The 19,572-nt window shown below is 37.8% G+C and overlaps 1 protein-coding gene and 1 long non-coding RNA gene across 3 annotated transcripts; one reads left to right on the top strand and one right to left on the bottom strand.

The window, feature by feature from the left end:
* Positions 1 to 617: 617 nt before the first annotated feature.
* txnl1 (thioredoxin-like 1) lies at positions 618 to 12,697 on the bottom strand. The gene is made up of 8 exons (XM_088630387.1): positions 12,412 to 12,697; positions 11,032 to 11,128; positions 10,706 to 10,879; positions 9,645 to 9,767; positions 8,157 to 8,226; positions 6,640 to 6,812; positions 3,637 to 3,741; positions 618 to 855 (listed from the first exon to the last, which is right to left on the bottom strand). Exons 1-8 carry the CDS (start codon positions 12,507 to 12,509, stop codon positions 826 to 828), a joined length of 870 nt encoding a protein of 289 aa, XP_088486513.1. The 5' UTR covers positions 12,510 to 12,697; the 3' UTR covers positions 618 to 825.
* Positions 12,698 to 14,881: 2,184 nt separating this feature from the next.
* LOC148673653 (uncharacterized) lies at positions 14,882 to 19,039 on the top strand. 2 transcript variants are annotated; one of them, XR_015936083.1, is made up of 5 exons: positions 14,882 to 15,216; positions 15,623 to 15,658; positions 16,429 to 16,565; positions 17,969 to 18,085; positions 18,830 to 19,039. It is a non-coding gene; the product is annotated as an uncharacterized LOC148673653 (long non-coding RNA). The 2 variants fall into 2 exon arrangements; XR_015936082.1 differs by having other exon boundaries at positions 14,889 to 15,216; positions 17,966 to 18,085.
* The last annotated feature ends 533 nt before the right edge of the window (positions 19,040 to 19,572 follow it).

Raw genomic sequence — 19,572 nt, forward strand, 5'->3', positions numbered from 1 at the left:
CTTCACCACAGAACTGTATTCACTCTTCTCAGCTTGCTAATTAAAAATTGACTGCCTTATCTGACAGCTCTTACGTGGTGATCAATTGATGATGAACAGACACAGGTGGGAATGACACCGAATCACACTCCCGCAGTGTTCTTCCTTGTGCTTAAGTCCAACTGGTTATATTTCAGCTTACACACCTTTACGAGAGTAGTCCTGAAACTCACTAATTAGCACAGTGTACATACCAATTACAGATCTCATGCAGCTTTTAAAGAGCAAAAATCAAAAACCGGCAGACAAGGCCACTCCAGAAGCAGGATTGAGAACCATTGATTCAGGCACCAGGGCTAGTCAGGAATCCAATTTGTACTGTTGGCTTTATGAACAAATAAACTCACTTGAAATCACAGCCCTATCAACATTAATAGTACTCCCCGAATGAGTTTGTGACAGGCTAAGGAAATTATTAATAGAGTATTAGTTGTGTTGCTCCCTCAAAAGTGTTATTCTTGTTCTTCAAGTTCATGAGATTTGTTTCTAACTAGCACATGGGGGGGAAAAAAAGTAATAATTGCTTACCAAAGTGTTACTCAAGCCTGAGACTCAACAAAAACACATTAGCAGCCAACTTGCCTTTGAAAAACAATTGATTTTATTTACAATATCAGCTGGATCACAATAAAAATGTTCAAATGACCTGCCCTAATAGAAGCAGTGAATATACTCTTTGAAAATGGAAGTTAATTTGAAACAGACCTTTCTGTTTCTATTTAAGCTATCCAGGTAATATTGGCAAAGAGGTCCTTGGAGTAAGTGCAGCAATGTGTCTCTTTGTTTTCAGTGACTTTCTCCTTTCTTGCCGACAACCTATACAGAAAACAAAAGCATGTTGAGAATAAGTTCAACCTGATTTCTCCGCCTGAATGCAGAACATTAACATGTAGGATGCACTAGTCTACAAATCTGCTAGGTAAATCTAATTAGCATGTGCAGCCTTATTCATTAATATCTAATTAAACTTCCACCCCCTTGAAATAAAGCTTTCAAAACACTCAATATAGTCCCATATTATCTCATAAGTAAAAAGTACCAGTAGGAGGTTTACTTATCCTGTAAGAAACACCTAAGAAATGGTATAAATAAGAGGGACTTTTGTCAAAAAGGCTAACATAACAATATGAAATTAATGTCTCTTTTTATGCTGCCTGAAGACAAAATTAAGTTTGAAAAAACTAACCACAAGTATCAAATTTAAGTTGTGTCAATAGAATTGAAACTGTGCTTCAATAGAACAACACATCAATCCACATGTAGAAACACACTGCCATCTGAGATCATTTAAATTCTAATTCACATTTTTGTATTCTAGTCGCATAAATTAAGTTATGAGGATTTCTTAATCCCAAAAAACAAGCATCCAAATAGAAATAACTTCATAATCAGTAACACCACAAAATGTATAATTTTAAGGGAATATTTTAAATGACAATTTCAATGCTTGAAACGTATGGGAAAAAGAAGTTAAACATCAGCAAAAACTGCAAAGACACATAAAAAATCAAAATATTAACTGTATCAGCACTCACTCTGTCCCTAGTCAATACTTGATGAAAGCACCTCTGGCAGCATTTTTCAGATGCTACTTCAGTTGTGAATTGCAGCTTTTGGATAGGTCTCTACCAACTCTGCACACAGCAAGTTTTGCCATTCTTCCCTGTAAACTTGATGAAGCTTGGGAATTGTTGATGGATAATTTCTATTTTGTGTTGGATTCAAGTCAGGATTTTGACTGGACCACTCAAGCACGTTCACCTTCCTCTACTTAAGACACACTAATGTAGCTTTTGCCTTGTGTTCTGAATCATTGTCCTTCTGAAAGGTTAGTTTTTCTCCCAGCGACAGGTCTTTAGTAGACTGAAGCAGGGTTTGCTATAAGACTTTATCAATTTCCCTTCCTAATATTCATATTAATTTCTATTAAACACATTTGTCACAAGTATTATTCACGTTTCCCTGTACGTTACCTTACGTAAAGCACATACAGGGCATGGCTTTGTGTATTTCAGACCACGCATTATTTACACTGTAAGTCTAACACATGCATGCTCAATAGCAACAACCTGTGCAGTTCACCAGTCCAGCCAGATATAGCCTCACTTGTGTATACACAGTATGAAGTGCTTATCTTTGTTTTGCTGTTTAAGCAGGCTTTAACACATTCCCTATTGATGAGGTGATCTTACTTCAATCCGAGATAAGGCGATCTTTTTCCTGATTTTACACTGTACACTTCCACGTATAAAGTCTTCCTACTGGACTGTTACCAAAGTCAATTTAGCCTCGTCCAGTGGCAAAGCATGTGAAGCAGAAGTAGAAAAGTGGCTGTGCTGAGCAAGCATGCTATAGGAAGGAAGGTGGCGACACGAGAAATGTGAGCGTCTCCCTTTACAAGTTACATCATTTGAGAGGATTAAATCATGTTAATTTACGAATTCATTCAACTTAGCAAAACTAAACCAGATAAACAAATATTAATCGGAAAATGAACGAGATAAATATGCACGTACAGCCTAGGGAATTACACAACATGGGCCGTAGCTTACCAATTTTTACCTGTACAAATAGTGTCACTTAAGAAACATGGGATAAAAATTAAGAATAGCACCTACATTTTAATTTTGTTGCAGATTAGCAGTACAGAAGAAATGTAAATATCACTTTGGCCACAAGAGGGTGACAAAACCCTGCTTTTTCAACAGCTGGAGGCAACTAAGAGGCATTGAGGCCCAGTTCTTGAAGTCTAGAAGGCCTGCTGTCATGCAGACAGTACCAACATGGCTGACTCGAACCCTAGGTGTGACCTCCTGAATCTGCTCCCAGAGAAATTACATAATATATATAATCCTCATCACTATCATCATCAGTTGGGAGGAGAACAGAGTAATAAAGTCAGTTGTTAGATGGGGAGTATTCAGAGGCCATGATAGGTTAAGGCCAGGGGGAAATTTGGGCAGGACACTGGGGTTAAAAGCAGCTTCAAGAACAGCTAACCACATAAATTAAATGAAAAAATGGTGATCACTTACCTGTTCCTCAAATATATATTTAAATTGATTCATATCTAAAATAAAGTAGTACATTGAGGTATGCCTACAGCTTGGGGAAAAGTGTGTGTATACAAGACGAAGATCTTAAGGCAGTATTTTTGGTCAATGGAAAGGGGGAAATCGGACATTACCATGAGCCCTGCCTCAAGTCTGACTTGACAAAGGCTATAAGGACACGGTGGAATTCCATATGAGGATGCAAGGAGAGCTACTGGAATTCAATTCAAGCTGCTCAGGTGTGTTTAAATCTCTCTTTAGTATTAAAAGTGCTTAGAGAGCCAGAATCAGATGCTCAGATAAATGGCTGGCTGTGTGCACAAAAGGAGAGACCCAGTCTGAATCCACTGATTCCACTACACTGCTTTTACTCTCATCCGGAGAGTCTCAGGTGTGTGCCCAACTAGAGTGGCGATAGGATAAAATCACCTCATCCCAAACTCAAAAGCTGGTAAGTTGTCCAAGCTACTTTCTCATTAATTTCCAGCAAACAATGACAAAGCTGTGTTTCTCATAACAAACATTCAATCATACTGTTCCTCACCCGTTTGAAGTCATTCATGTTAGTGGCTTGTACTGGGGTTCCAATAAAAGTTAAATAATTTACTTTCGTTGTTTCTTCATCCCCTTGGTTGGACTTTATAAATAGCTTAAAGGAAAAAAAAAGAGTAAGAATTAACAACAAACATTTTTTATGAACACCAATCCTATCAGTGCAGTAAAATTGCTTTAAAAAAAAACTTGTTTAAAATGCTACACCATGAAGTACATGCTTAATAGTGGTGATGAAACCATATTCCTCAAATATTTGTGAAATCTCGAATGCCATAGGTAATGTAATTCCATATTTCATTTAACGCTGAACAAATCATGTCTGAACAATATTTGGAACAAAGCAAAAATAATAATGTTATAATGGCACTGAAAACTGTCTAGGTTTCAGATGTTATAGAAGCCACTGTGGAAACAGAAGACCATATGAAAATGCATTCACAGCGCTATTAATTAATCCACTTGTAAATACAGCTTACCCTTTTTAATAAAATTTTGTTTATAGTGTATATATCCCATTCAAATGTCTCAATTTCCATGTTGCTAAACCATTTCAATCTAACTTCCTTTATGTTCATACTAAGACCATACAAGTCCCTGCTTCAAGGTGCAACATAAAGAAGTGGTCACATACTTTGCAGGAGATAGTCCTGGAATTGATTATGAATATGAAGACCAATCAATGGTACAGCTCATCATCACAGCTTGCTTAATGCTACAGAAATCAGCAAAAGCAATAGCCTAATGAGCCACAGCATGGGCATGCCCCTGCTTTACAGTATGCTTAAGACAATTATGTTGATTGCTGCCATATCACTACGTAATGCTTACCGGAACAGAAAGTACTCGCGCATTAAAAATTATTGGGGGCTACAAGTACTTTGTTGTGCACAGCACTCGTGTTGCAATTCAGTGTAAGAAATAAAGCCTTTACAGTTTCCCTGAAATAATACGACTGGGGGAAATCTACAACAAGAAATGCAATGTGATGTAGATGCATTAAGGTTAGGCTTATAGTACTATTTTACCTTAAGGAAGGGTTGATGATAAACCCACCTAAGTGTACTTTCTACATAAATGAACAAAAGCTTGTAGGAAAAATAAGTAACACACTTATGTCAGTTATGCCCCAGCTTGTCTTTTTTTTTGTTTCATAAAAGATGAAAGGGATGCATGCAGCTTTGTTGAAGTATTGAAGTCTCAAACTTTTTTCTGGAGAGTCCAGTATCTTCTGGCTAACATTCAGTCATTCAGTCTTTATGTAACTGCATAATTCCCATACTTCTATACAGACTCAGAGGTGTTTTATTGAGTACTGTACATTTAATATTTTGAATAATGAATTGTAAAAGTCCTTACGAAATATACTTCATACGTCTAAGAAAATAATTAGGTTACTTGTTGAATGGACTACTACAAGTTGGGACAAAAACCAGAAGACACCAAACGTTTGAGGAATTGAATTTGAACTCTCTGGTTTAGATCAGTCTGACGAAATGAAAGTCTTTTCACTATTACACATAGTCAGCCAATGCAAGTTACTTCCCATGTATGTTCATTGATATAATGAAGTTGTATGATCACTGAGCCCATTAACTTTGGACAGTTAGTTTGTAGGTCATAGAAACCTACTTATAGCTTGTTTACAGAGACTTTTCAACAGAATGTTTTAACACTTATTTCTCCGGCATTACATAAAATGTTTATGTCTTCAGTGCCCTTTAATTAGATTAAAAATGAACCTCCTGTCGCTAAATCTAAGAAAAAAATCAATATACGTGAACTGTCAATATGTGAAGTCACTTAATAAGAGTCTTGGGCAGTTAAGTGTGGCAAGTATGGCTTATATGTATTATATCCCAAACCTATTCTTGACTGGCCTCAGATCTAATGACTGAGAAGGCCTTGACATACAGATAACATCAGTGTCAAGCTCATCAAACCGCTGGGCGACCACACATGCTCTAGATGTCATCCTGGACAACACCCTTTCCAGCAGGACAGAAGTGCTGCAACATTGAGTGAAGGTGACCACTCAGTGCCATTAAGCAGTGGTCAGCATTAACCCTTCCTAATAAGGGAACGGTTGTACCCAAACCATGCCAGCTACATGTCTTGAAACTCCATTGGTAGAGGCATGGAGAAGGATGATTCATCAGACCACATCTTATTTCTCCATTACTCAGCAGTCCTTTTCCTGTGCCCTCTGAATCACTGGGCGCACAGACATGCACTTCCAGGTGTGATTTGTGCAGTGCAACCGGAATATGGTATTCTGCTCTGTGGAAATCTCGGCAGACCATCATTTGATTAAAGAGGCTGCTCATGTCCTTGGTTGAAATTCGCAGGCAACTGATCTGCAGTTGTTCTCCTGTTTTGCTATCCACTTCAAAGGAAAGCTCATAATCATAATCCTGGGGCATTCTCCATTTGTTGCCCTTGGAGTTCCAAGCTGACATCACTTTAGACAAGGTTGCTTGTGAAACATCACCAAGTTGTGCTTTTCTGATCACTGACACTCCTGCAAAATAACCTAACATTCACCCCTCCTTCAGCGTTACAGAGGTATCTTCTTGTAGCCATAGTTCCAAGCTAACAGACCTGTCCTTCATTTTCATAATAATCCTAAACATGCAGGGACATTATTTGCTTAATTAAGGCATAAGCCATACTTGGTTGTAAGCCCTTGTTTTTAACTCGTTTACCCATGTATTTCCATTTGTTGCCCACGTATAACATATGAATCCTACACTGTGTGGGAGTGTCTATAAATGCAAAATGTATACCTTCCAAACAAATACAAATGTTTGTCTTAAATTTCCTTTACTGAAGAACCTACGTCTCAGAATTTAAAATCTGAATGAAATTATCCTGACAATTTCTGTAAAGCAGACCGTTTCATCTAAAAAATTTGGAACAAACATTACAATTATCCTTAACAGCTATACAAAACAGAAATTCCACAAATGAAACGGCCAGTTAATTTTTTACTTACAGTTACGCTGTTAACGTTCTGAAATTTGACGTAACGCAGCGGTATAATGCCCTCTTCCTTCACGTCATCTTCTGTGAGGTCTAGTTTTTGGGTGGCTTCACTTCTTTCAGCATCGTCGAAGTCCATAGAGCGGGGCAGGTTTATGAAGATTTTTACACACTTTGGTGCTTGAGCTGTGTGCACAATCAGAGGAAAGAACAGTGTGTTTCAAAATGCATCCAAAGGTACACTTCCCCAAGAGAAATTTGACACCTGTGTCTGTTAGCTGCAATAACCTGTCTTTGCCACAAAATTGTGCTCCTGTAGCATATACGTTACACATTTCTTATGGCAAGTGGCAGTGATTTTATTTACTGAATCTGTTTTGTTGCATTGTATAAAAAAATACAATAGGGATTACTGTCCCACATTAAAGGTTTTGAAAGTAATAGAGAACATTTTCTGATTTAAATAGAATACCCATAAGACAGGTATATATGCAGGTAAGCATTTAATGTCATGAATCTTCATTTGGAATTTGTTTTACAAAACATTTCCCCAAACCTGCCTCTTGAACTAAAAGGTGATCACTGCTTTTCCTTAATATGGAGCTGAGGCATGAACAAGGTTCACTTTTCTGTGAATCTACTGCCTGACAAGTCATTTCCCAGTTGACAAATCACACTTTGGATCCCAATACAAACACTGGACATTCCCTTTTAATAACTAACTAGTAAAATCTGGTGCCATTTCATTACAGACTTTTGTGCAAGTCGTTTTGTGTCGTCCCATATTGCTTAACAACACTGATTATAATTCAGCAGGTTATCCCTAGCCAGGTAGAAATGTTATTTACATTCATAGCGCCTTATAAGGCTTTCAAAATCCCTTCTCAGATGAAGGCCATTGTATTATGCCCCTGTGCAGATGTCAATGGTGCAGTACTGCATTCAGTAATACTGTAACAAGGGAAAGTTAAAGCCAATCGCTGGGGATCAGAATGCCACACGATACAGTACTGTATAGTGTATTAACATTGCCATAGTACAATTTTGTACAGTAATGTAACAGTAATAATGGTAACTGTGGTAAATGAGTGCGTATAACAGTTCATTCTGGGTTGCGTGCATTTCAGCCTATGTTAGGTTGCACAGAATATAACCCTTACACACCTCATTGAGTCTCTGTAATGACACATCTATGATGGCACCTATAAATGCAAAATGTTCAAAGTGTGCACTCTTCTGCCTTTTTTTAAGCTGCTGCTCACATTGTGCTATAATAGACTGTACCACATCATGCGGTCATTTGTCAAAGATGGCAACATGGTTTGAGACTTTTACTAACCAAAAGCCTGATGGCTCGTGCTTGCTCTGCAGTGGTGAACAACTTTTAAAGCACACAGGGAAACTGTGGAAGGTGCTGTCAGCAAATGACTAATACCTGCCACATTCATAGCCAAGAAAATGCGACAGCATGATATTCAGTAAAAGTCACTTTCTGAATCCTGCTCAAACAATCTCATAAAAAAGCCTTACCAATTTCAGGGCTGTGAAGTTTCATTGAAAACAGTTTGACAGGCTGAGTGAAGGCCATCGTAATCAGTAGCTAGAAGCGAAAAGAAAATACGTTATTTTTTCGGTCAGTGACTTTTTTCTGTGTTGTTTATTTAAACGAAAACTTGTTTTGTTTTGAAACAAATTATGAAGCAGCATATATTTGGGGGATCTGAAATGACGTATTCCACTCTTGCACACTCCACTGTCTACATATTTTCATTATTTTACATTACTTTAATCAGTTCTGATTTGGGAGTATGACCCAAATGGTCATGGATGGCACACTAGCTAATAAAAACCACGTCAGAGAATCTGAAAAATCTATGCATTTCATACTTTATCTTAGATGGTCTACAGATATAGTTGTCATATATATAAGGTTACTAAATTCCCTGCTCTGGATCCAAAGCCATAAAAACCACTATGGCAATGTCCTAGCTGGCACTGTGGTATGCATTCAGATACAAACAGGTGTCCCGTGGAGTTTCAGGAAGTCATGCATGAGGATGAATAAATCATGCTTGTTGTGACCAAACTGCATTGTGTGCTTTTGATTTCATGCCATTTTTACTGCCCAGGTAAAACAGCTCTTTGCATCAAGAAAGGCTGAGATGGTGTGCTTCTAGGAAAGAATTTAAGTGACAAGATCAAACGGTCAGCAACAGCAACGTAATCCTAATATACACAGAAGGAATAAATTGATTGTTTAGGTCTTAGCATGGTAGATGGCATTCTGCAATGCATTACAGTAGGAAACATTATACTAGAGATGTAGTACTACAGCTGCAGATTACAACTGTTGTTCTGACAAGTGGTTTCCAATAGTGTGAAAATACATAACTCAAAACATTTCACTTCATTTTTAACATCTCCTATTTCATGAAAGTAGTCCAAGATAAGTTTAGCGAAACAATTGAGTTAAAAACGCATGACAAGTAAGGCTGGAAAACAGCAGTATTTTTTTATATTTCAGTCAGTCAATGTCAAATGTTTTAACATTTTAGTCAACACTGTACATGACCAAAGACATTCTTTCATTAAGTGAAAAATATGTAGCCATTTTAAATCTTTAAAAGGAAAAAAGACTAACTGGTGAGAAACTTGTTTACCGAAGCCTTTCATTCTGCCTGTTAGATATTCATATACAGAATTCAAAGAGAGTAGACTGGTTTTAGGGAACCAAAAGCCTTCTGTACAGGATTCATTAAAAAAAATATCACAAAAGTCCACACCTGGTGGTACAGACAAATGAGACAGAACTTATTAGCAGGCGCAGTATAGAAGGTGCTTACGAATATGGCATTTCTCAGAATAGGCGAGAGGCTACTCTTGCATTTCTCCTCTTGAGATGTAATCTCACAGACGACTTGCATTCTCCCACAATGCCCACAGGAAATCCACCCCATGGCAGACCCATGTCCACGGCACACAACATTATGACGTGAACCGCATGAGCTACTGACTCACCTGATCATCACAGTCCGACTCCAAGAAAGAGGGGTCTTTCTGTAAGCAGTTCTCAAAGCCATTGTCATCACTTTCATTGAGGCATTCACACCCAGATTTGTTAACAAAGGGCATGAGGTCCATCTGTAATGCCAGACAAAAGATATGGACTTTTGGAGGTAAGAGACTACTTTTTCCACATACAGCATCTGGGCAGAATATTAGTACATTTACTAATACTGACACAGACATTCCTTCGCTCATGCTACTGGTAGGAATGCACTCAGCCTCCCAAAACATTTTCTGTCACTGGATTTAATATTAAACGAACATCCACCCATCTTGTCTATATTCTTTCAAAAGCTTGCCATTAGGCATAAGCCTTTCCTTTCAATTGTCAATTTTTAAATATGCAAGAGAACAGCTCTTCTACCTCGAACAGCTTTCGCTCAAATCTGTCACAATCAATACCTGCAGTAATCTCACAAACATGTTTTCATCAAAGAAAATGTTGGGGACATGAAGTCTGGATGGGAAGGGCCACAGATCCCATCACTCTATTTGAGGAAATGGAATAAAAAATAATATGGAGCAGGCCTATCAAACATCAAATGCCTATTTCCACATCTGCCTCATAATCAATGCTGTGCTTATAACTGGTGCTTGTGGTAGTACTGTCAACATAGGAACCACTAAAATGTACCCAGTTAACACACAGCTTCTATGTGTAAAATAAGGGTAGGAGGTTAAGCTTTGGGTTAAAGGTAGTGTAAGAGAACTGATAGGCACTTATACCCCGCTACACTGTAGTGGCACAGACAACACCCACCAAAAGCAAAACTGTCAGTTATAAAGGTCGGGGTATGTGATAAATCATTGTTTATCACCCAGTAAAGAACAACTTAATTTTTCCTGAAAACTGCACCCAAAAACCGGTAACGATGGATCCTGCGCGATCCCTCCACCCACCAGCTAGAAAAATAATGTTGACAAAAGAACCCCACTGGCAGACATTTTGTCAGAAGCTGAGTCATCGGAGCAAACTTCTTAGCGGCCCCCCTCATGGCAATCTTTATACTTACGTATCCTTTGGGAATATCGGAATCCTCGTTGCTTCCAGGGTCATTTTCTAGATGCTGTTTTATCTTCTCCTCCAGCCCTGAGGCATCCGCCCCCTGGTACTGATCAACCTTCACTTTGTTTCGGAAGAACAGAAACGTAGGCGTCGCCGATATATTATTTGCAGCAGCAGTGGCCTGAATGAAGAGCGGGAAGCACATATAAGCTCGTGTGACACACACATAGAAGAAGCACTGCAACTGTGCACGCAGAGGTGGTCCGATTACATAAGTGGAGTTACAGTGCGGTTTTCCAGGTGATTATCTTAGAATGTTCCAGCCCAACTCACCTGGCACACATGCACGTCCACCTCCAGGAACATAGCCTGTGGGTATTTATTGCTCAGCATATTAAAAGCAGGAGCTATTCTTACACAGGGCCGGCAGCTGAAAGAAAGGCAAAAAAAAAAATGTCAGTAAGCATCACTGAGAGCAGCGCTGAGATTCTAAGAAGTAGAGGCTTGCTGATGCTTAGGATCATCCCAAAACGTTTTTCAGTTACAAATGAACTCAATGAAACTAAAAAGAAGCTGAATCCATGAAGCAGAAAGAATCCATGAAGCATTTACTAGGACAAATACTGAAGCATCATCAACATTCAAGTAGGGAGCTGCGTCAGCATGCGTAGGCTGCAAAGGAACAAGTAAAGATTTATTCCATGCTGAAAAGAAAAAAATACGTTACGGCTGTAGTCTTCTTCATACCCGAAACGTTGTTTCTCTTTTCTTCTCTTTTCAGCATGAAATAAAGCTTTACTTGTTCCTTTATAGTCAACATTCTGCAACAAAGTAACAACTGAATTCGGAATTGGGACAGTTTTCATTAAAACCAGTCAGGTGCTTACAGAATAGATTACTTTGTATTTTAACGTTTTATCTATTGGATAATCCAAAACGCTGGTGTGTATAACTTTGTAAAGATGCTGCTTATCGATTTGATTAAAGTCACATTATATCTGAAGATTTACCAAATGAGCTTGAAAAAAACTGAGACGTTTCTAGTTAGCTATTAAGTAGTTCATCAATTATTAACATGAATGAAACACGTTACGTAAAACTACAAATTACTGGAACCAATTTCATCCAAGATTCACTCAACTAGAGTCTGCGAGAGACTGGCTAAATGTTATACGATTCCATGTTCGCGCGGTGTCAAAATATTAGTGTCAAAATATTGGGGGGGAAATGAAATCCTGAATTAGAAACAACAACTTCTAATGCAATGAAACAAAGCGATAGATACTTGTTAATGCAAATACCAAAGCACAGACTTACACCACGACCGTAACACGATCACCAAAAGAAACAGTTTCACTTTTAAATTCAAGGGTAGCAGCTCGCTACATCTGAGATTCAAATTACTTCTTAACGTTTGATCACGACTTCGGTAACAGCCCCGTTTTTATTAATTGAATTCTTACTGACGTACTTGCTACCCCACTTCAATGTAGCTTTGTATTACCAATACTTTGAGAACCCGAAATACTCTTTTAACTTCAATGATCAGAGAAATATACTATTTTTATTTTATTGCTATTAAATATTCACGCGTGTGCATTCATTTTATTTTATTGTTTTCCAATCATGTTAATGGAATTACTTTCTTCGCTAAGAAAATGTACAATGCCCCGGCTCTCGCAATGAAGCCTGGGACTAGATTTCCGCCCTTACCCAGCCATAGTGAACTTGACTACGGCGAGTCTGGAGCCGGCGCTTGTAAGTTCAGGCTGGAATTCAGAATCATTCCCGATTACCTTCACCCCGACCATTTTACGTAACACGCAACAGACCGCTCACAAAGCAAAGTTCCCAGAGTAATGTGTTAAAAAATATATACTTTTCCACAGAACGAAGCTAAATAAGCCTGACCCTAAGCAAAATAAAACAATATCATAAAGTCACTTATCATGCATCAAACACTTCTCGGCAAATCGCCTGCTTGACGGCAACAATGCCACTAACCAATCGGATCCTTCCGATTCAAAAGGGGTGGGATTATCGCCCTAGTAACGGGGCAACTGCCCTGGTGACTCTGGGAAACGATTCGCGTAAAAGACTGCAGTTAGTCGCAAAACTGCCGAAAAGTCTTCAGCAAGCGTGTTGTCTGGAGTAAAAGGAACTTTCTGTTTTTGCAGAGTCACGAGTGTCTTTTTGTGCAATGGAAAGGCGATGCGGTATCCAGAGGTTAAAGCCAGGATAATTTTTTTCTTCATTGCTGTAGCCCATTTTTCAAGGAAACTGTATATACTGTCTGCTTTATAGGTTGGAGATTAAAAGAATGCTGAACAATGTAGTTCATTTCACTGAGGGAATTTTCCAAAATGGAGTTACTGGGATTGTAGAACTTGAATATTAAGTCTCTCAAGACACGGAATTAATCCTACGATCTCGTATTAGCCAGAACAATTAGTAGATTCTGATTCGTTTTAAACTTTAAAAGCAATTAACATTTTTTTTTAGTCTTACACGTTTTAAGTAACCTTGCTTACCAATATGGTTAGACACAACTGATTTGCTATGGCTGTTTAAAACTTCGAATTCTTCATCTGAATTTTGGCATCCAGTTTGATAATTCAAGAAACGGCAGATTGATTGTAAATCGTATCGATTGGGCAGCATACTTCCCAAGTGTTCCATGTGGACTTCCGTGTGTTGTTTTTTGTGTGTGTGTGCGCGCATGAAACAAAAATCTCTGGGGCTCATTAATGGTACCTAGGACCTGCAAGTGAGCAGGCCCGCTGACCTGCCCTGCTAAAACCCACGTGTTCCTTTCTTCCTACCCGAATTTGGACACCCCATGCAGGCTTCTCAGGGATGCGACTGGACACACGTGCTGCTTGCTGATTGAATGGTGATGCTGTAACATTCTGTACCACACTGTTATTGATTATGTGACCTCTCCCTTTTCCTAGCCCCACTTGTTTCATGTGATAATGATAATGTTGCTTTATTAGCCCTCTACAATTTCTTGTATTAGGAATTCGTCTTTTCGCATACCCCAGCTGCTCTCCATGAGACACAGACACACAGACAGGGAGAGAAGCTTAGGGTCAGAGCACAGGGTCATTGTACAGCGCCCCTGGAGCAGTTGGGGTTAAGGGCCTTGCTCAGGGGCCCAACAGAATAGGATTCCTCTCCCAGCTGTGGGATTTGAACCAGCAACCTTTCAGCCACAAGCACAGATCCTTAGCCACAGAGCCACTGCTCTGCCCATTCAAGCAGAGGGAAGCCTTTCCTCCCCCTCTTACTCCCCACGTGTGTCCAGTGGATGCCTGTGTGTCTTTCTCTGCCTTTCCAGCTGTTTTCCTCTGCCCCTGATCCACAGGCCCCTCTGGAAACGTAAATGGCAATCGACCTGTGTGAGCCTGATGCACCTGCTCTGTCTTTCTTCGCCACCTGCACTGGGCAAAAAGGAGCCACTGGGCTTGTGGAATTAAAATATTAAGTCTTTTAATATCTGTTTTCATACAGGACACAGGAATTCTCAAATCCCATACTTCTTGTAAACCAGAACAACGGGTAGATTCTGCAGCATGCAGGAAAAAAACATTGTCGTAAAAACATGTTTAAAATACTTTAAACCCGTAAGGTTTTGTTGGCACCTATATATCCCTGCAACCCACTGAAGCTCATCAGGTGGGAGCCTGGCCAGTACCTGGATGGGAGACCTCCTGGGAAAGCTAAGGTTGCTACTGGCAGAGGTGTTAGTGGGGTCATCCTGCAGTCTGTGTGGGTCCTGATGCCCCAGTATAGTGATGGGTACACTATACTGTAAGAAAGGCGCCGTCCTTCATTTGAGACATAAAACTGAAGTCCTGACTCTCCATGGTCATTAAAAATCTCAGGGTGATTCTTATTTTTGAGTGGAGGACGTGTTCAAAGTGGAGAAGCGGCTTCACTGACGCGGCTCCGGCAGTATAAAAACAGGTACAAATGCAGGTTGATTTGAATAAAAGCGTCCGCCAGATAATAATTGTCGTACGTTCACCTTACCTTTTATCATTTAAACAATTCTTTACACAAATTTTACATATTTGAATAACCCCCCAAAAAATGTTAGGTAGAAGCATACACGGAGAGTTCAAAATATGCGTTTTTCACGTTGCCATTGGCTAGGAATTGATACTGCGCACCTCGTCCGTAGTCTTTCAGTTCCAAAAAGCAAACTACAAACCGAAACACAGTTTCTGAGCAAATCTAGGTAAAATACGAGTAAGATGCCATACAAATTGATTGTATTGACACTTGTATCGTTTCACTCTCCGGACAAGGGATCGTTCTCGCGCGAGAACGATTTTCAATTTTTTCAACTGACACATTTGGCGAAGGAGGGAGAAGTACAGTATAACTGTACGGACGGGTTTTGTTAAAAACAGACAAACACGCAAATTTTTAAAATGTGCCTTTCTGAGAAGAATCTCGTGATTTTGTTTCTGATGACCTTTGTTTTACTGTCTGCCGATGCCCTCACTTCAGGTAAATTGCCAACACTCCTCTTCTCGCTATTTAATGAGTAGGTTTTCTTCGCTAAAATGGGACCCGCTAAAAGGCCTCTTGCAATTTAAACAATTAAATCTAAATTTTGCCTCATGTACAGTAGAACCTTGCGGTTTTTCCGCCCCCCCTTTTTATTCGTGCCCAACCTTTTGAGACCCCAGTTCTACTCGTTTGTGCGGAGACAGGCAAGCCTATCATCACTGATCATTTTGAACCGGTTTAAAAGATGAAAAGGGAATTTATTATTTAATGTTTTATGTCAATGTTGCTCAAAAGTTTGGTATTTTAGTTAGGCCCTTCATATTTTTCTCAGTATTGTGGAAGATGAAAAAAGTGCCACTTAGTGCAAACCAAAAAACGTTTTTTTTTATGTCCTGTTCCCTAGAGAAAGTACCCATCTTATTTCCAAAATTCCAAAAGGGTAAGTATATGTCAATTATTTTACCAATGCTGTAATTAAAAATACTGTACTAAACTGTTCTATTTATGACCCTTCAGTGGTTAAAAAAGTAAGTTGTTTTCTTATTTCAACAGTTTTATATTTGCTTCCACGATATTGATATGTCAGCCTGTTTCTTGCTTCTTCTTTCTTAAAGGCCAATGGCCCTTTACAATAGAAGGGCGTGAAGAGTAGCTTGGTAACATCATCACTTTCACTAACCACTTATTTAACTCGGGGTCATGGTGGCCTGGAAGCTATCCTGGGAAGTACTGGGCACAAGGCAGGATACTCCCTGGATGGGATGCCAGTCCATTACAGGAATAGCTTGGTGCCTTGGCTAAATTGCACAATCTGCCCTTCCTACATTTCCACCTAATTTGAATTGGTGAAGTAATTTCTAGCTTGTATAGTGTACAAGTAATTATTTTGTTAGTGTTATTTTATAAACTTAAGTGTATGATGATCCCTTATATAACAACAGGAAAAGACTAGAAGATTATAATTAAAGAAACTGGAAGCAAACAAACTTGTTCTGTTATTTTTGTTATTAATTAAATATTTCTAATGCAATGTGCGAGATTAATTTAATAGATGATTTGTATTGGGAATGCCAAATAACTACAGTAACCTATCACACTTACGGACATATGGAATGAGGAGGTAATTCTACATCCACCATCAGGATATCCACTAACACAGGTCTGAATTTCAGATGCATGTTTTTTTTATATATATTTTTTTTAATTTAGATATTTCAGCAAAGACTTACTCCAAACAAAGAAGGCATTATGCTCATTCTGAATTTCTGAATCCACATTCTGTGCCAAAAGGCTCAATTATTGGTCCAGACAAAAACAAAACCGGACAAATAATTGGACGAGGTGGTGTAAGTATCTTACTTTTGTACGGATGAAGTAGATTGTATGAACATGGAGCACAAAATCAACATGATCTACTTATTTGTTTCAACTAACTGGTTTAGAGGCAGAACACATGGAACATCCCATATCTGTTCTTTAACAACATCCATTCATACATTTTTCTAACAGTTTCTCCCAATTCAGGGTTGTGGAGGAGCTGGAGCCTATCCCAGTAAGTAATGAGCACAAGGCAGAGTACACCCTGGTTGGGCTTCCAGTCCATCAAAGTGAACATACAGACACAAACACAGATACACATGCACCTAGGGCCAATTTTCCCAGAAGCCAATTAACCTACCAGTATATTTTTGGATTGTGGTAAGAAACTGGAGCAACCAGAGGAAACCCAAGGGAACATGCGTCTTTAACCACATAGGTTTATAATATAAATGTTTCTGAGCAGTGATGAAATGGGCATGTTTAGGAAAGATAGAAACCATTCTATTGTCTTTGAGAAGTCTTCAGCTGTGTTTTTTAAACTTTAAAGTGATTATATTTAGCAACTACTGTATAACTATTTGAAAAATGTTCTTTTATGTTTTTGCACATCTAATGTTTTGGTATCAATTTCTTAATTATTGTAAGATATGCAATTAGATAAGCTTATTAATCTGTAGTTAGGTTTGTAAGGTGCTAAGCTATAAATAGATATTCAGTCATTAGTATACTGTACATGCTCTATATGAAAACAAATTTTTCCCTTTGGTCTTACCCATGTCCTACAGACCTTATTGTATTCTTATTTCTGGTTAGTACTGTACATTGGTTTGCATTAGCCTTTTCTCACATTCTTCAGCTTTTGCTGAATTTCACCCTGCTTATTCTCAGTAAACAGGATTGTGAATACATCGAAATACATCATTTTGTTTTTAAAATGTGACTTTGTCTTGAAAGTGGTGCTCCCTTAATCATCAGGATGGAAGCCTACCATACATCACCTTTCATGGCTAATTCATGCACTATAAATTAGATTAATCTTTTTTAAAGCATAGGTTGACAGATAATTCTAGATTCTAGAGGTGCATAGTAATACTGTGCCTGGTTATTTTGAAATTAATTATCTTGACTTTTTACCTATTTAAAAGACGTAGAGGGATATATTTTTTTAAATAAAATGAATAACTCAGATTCCAGTAATTACTTAGTTGTCACTGATGTTGTGTTAATTTATTATAGTGAGTGAGAACACATAATTCCAGCTTCTTAAAAAACCTTTTTGTGTTTGTTACATTTTTTGCTATTTAATCTGATTAACCTGTATAGTACAGTATATCTCTCTTTCTATGTTAAACTACTTACAATAACATTATTTCAATTTTACAATGTAAATTAAATTGTTTATAGAAAACACAATTTCTGTTTTCAGCAGCTTCAGCATTTATCTGTGGACTACATTGAACTTTTTGAATGTACTATGTATCTTGAATGTGCCATCTATTGCTTTGTGCTTTTGTATGGATTATTGCATTTACCCATTTGGAAAACTGTAAGTACTATTTTGAAATCCAAATATTGTATTTTATTTGGTCATAATAATGGAGATTGCCATAGTTTTTACTGAAATATAGCACCCAGCTGTAATAGAACATCCTGGAGTGTGAACAGTAGTTTAACTATCTGTGCTATGGCCATAATCAAATGAGCTAGACTAAACATTTAAATCTAGAAGTTTGCCCTCTAGCACCATAAGGGCTTGACCTGTTAAAAGTTTTACATCAATAAGTTTGTATTGCAGCCTTCTCTGTTTTTTGCCAAAATGAAGGTTTTCGTTGTGTTCCTTGTAAAATCCTTGGTAGATGTTAAGATTTCCACAGGTCTCAATCTCAAGTATTTTTCACAAACAATATAGTTCATTTTAGAAGTCAGCTTGAGCAAATGAATGGCCCTTGACTACTGTTTCTTCCTCAATCTAATTCATTTGAATAATTACAATTAAATGTTTTTTGTTTAACATTTCATTCCAATACACATTTCATTTTTGGAAAAATAGCATTTTAAAACATTTCTACACATGTACCAACAGTAGAGCCACACATTTGCAGATACTGTATACAATCTGTTTCCCAGCATAAGAATGAATGTCTCTTCAGTAGGTAATGCTTTCTAATGTTGGGAAACTGTCTGGGCTCATTAATATACATATCACAATCATTCATAGTGACATCTGCTCATACAAAACACAAAATTCATGTGTATCTGACTGTGTCTGCTTTTTTTCTTTTCTATGTAGATGATTTATAAATTGAAGAAGAGAAAGGTTGAACCAGAGCTTGACATGTATAACATGGCAACAGTCTTAGATAAAAAAGATTCAACTAGCCTTAAACAAATGGCGTTTGGATCAAGTGCAACTATGATGATGTGTGTTGAGTCTGAAGAGTTTCTATGACCTATAAAGCATACAATAAAATATAGTATACCATAAACCGCTACAAAGAAATGTACTATGCGATTACATTTATGTTTGAAAAGTGTATTTTTATTTTATTATTGTTACTTTTTTCGCAATGTAACATTTTAAAGATCACATACTGTAGCAGTAAATATAAAAGATCAATACTAAAATATTAAAAAATATCATATTATATTTTTTATAATGCATTTGTTACTAGAATTAATTTTAAAATTTGAGGAGATGCATTATGTAACTGCTGTAAAAAAGGAAAGTGCTAGATACAATATATTCAAATTCATTGTCAATACCAAGATTAAGTTTACTTAGTAGATATGCATTTTTCAACTGAATGACGTGAGAAATCTTATACAGTTATGTAGTAATAAAGTATGAATTAACTATATGGTAAATTGGAGGGGGAAAGACTAGCAATAAAAGACTTAAACAGGCTTACTTGCAAATTGCAAAAAGTCACAGAACTTACCAAAGATGCATTAATATACAGTGTTTTTCTCACATTTAAAAAGAGATTTGTGAAATTTCTGAATCTCAGCTATGAAATGCTTTGCTCAGTTTCC

Source organism: Lepisosteus platostomus, chromosome 4, assembly GCF_059453375.1.
Source record: "Lepisosteus platostomus isolate fLepPlt1 chromosome 4, fLepPlt1.hap1, whole genome shotgun sequence".
NCBI lineage: Eukaryota > Metazoa > Chordata > Actinopteri > Semionotiformes > Lepisosteidae > Lepisosteus > Lepisosteus platostomus.

Bases quoted from the DNA above. Each gene is read 5' to 3' on its own strand.
- txnl1 (XM_088630387.1), bottom strand. From the start codon at position 12,509: ATGGTCGGGGTGAAGGTAATCGGGAATGATTCTGAATTCCAGCCTGAA. The intron at 11,129-12,411 runs GTAAGGGCGGAA...CCTTTCTTTCAG, and splicing joins GTCAAGTTCACTATGGCTGG to CTGCCGGCCCTGTGTAAGAA. The intron at 3,742-6,639 runs GTAAGTAAAAAA...TTTTCCTTTAAG, and splicing joins AGAACGTTAACAGCGTAACT to CTATTTATAAAGTCCAACCA.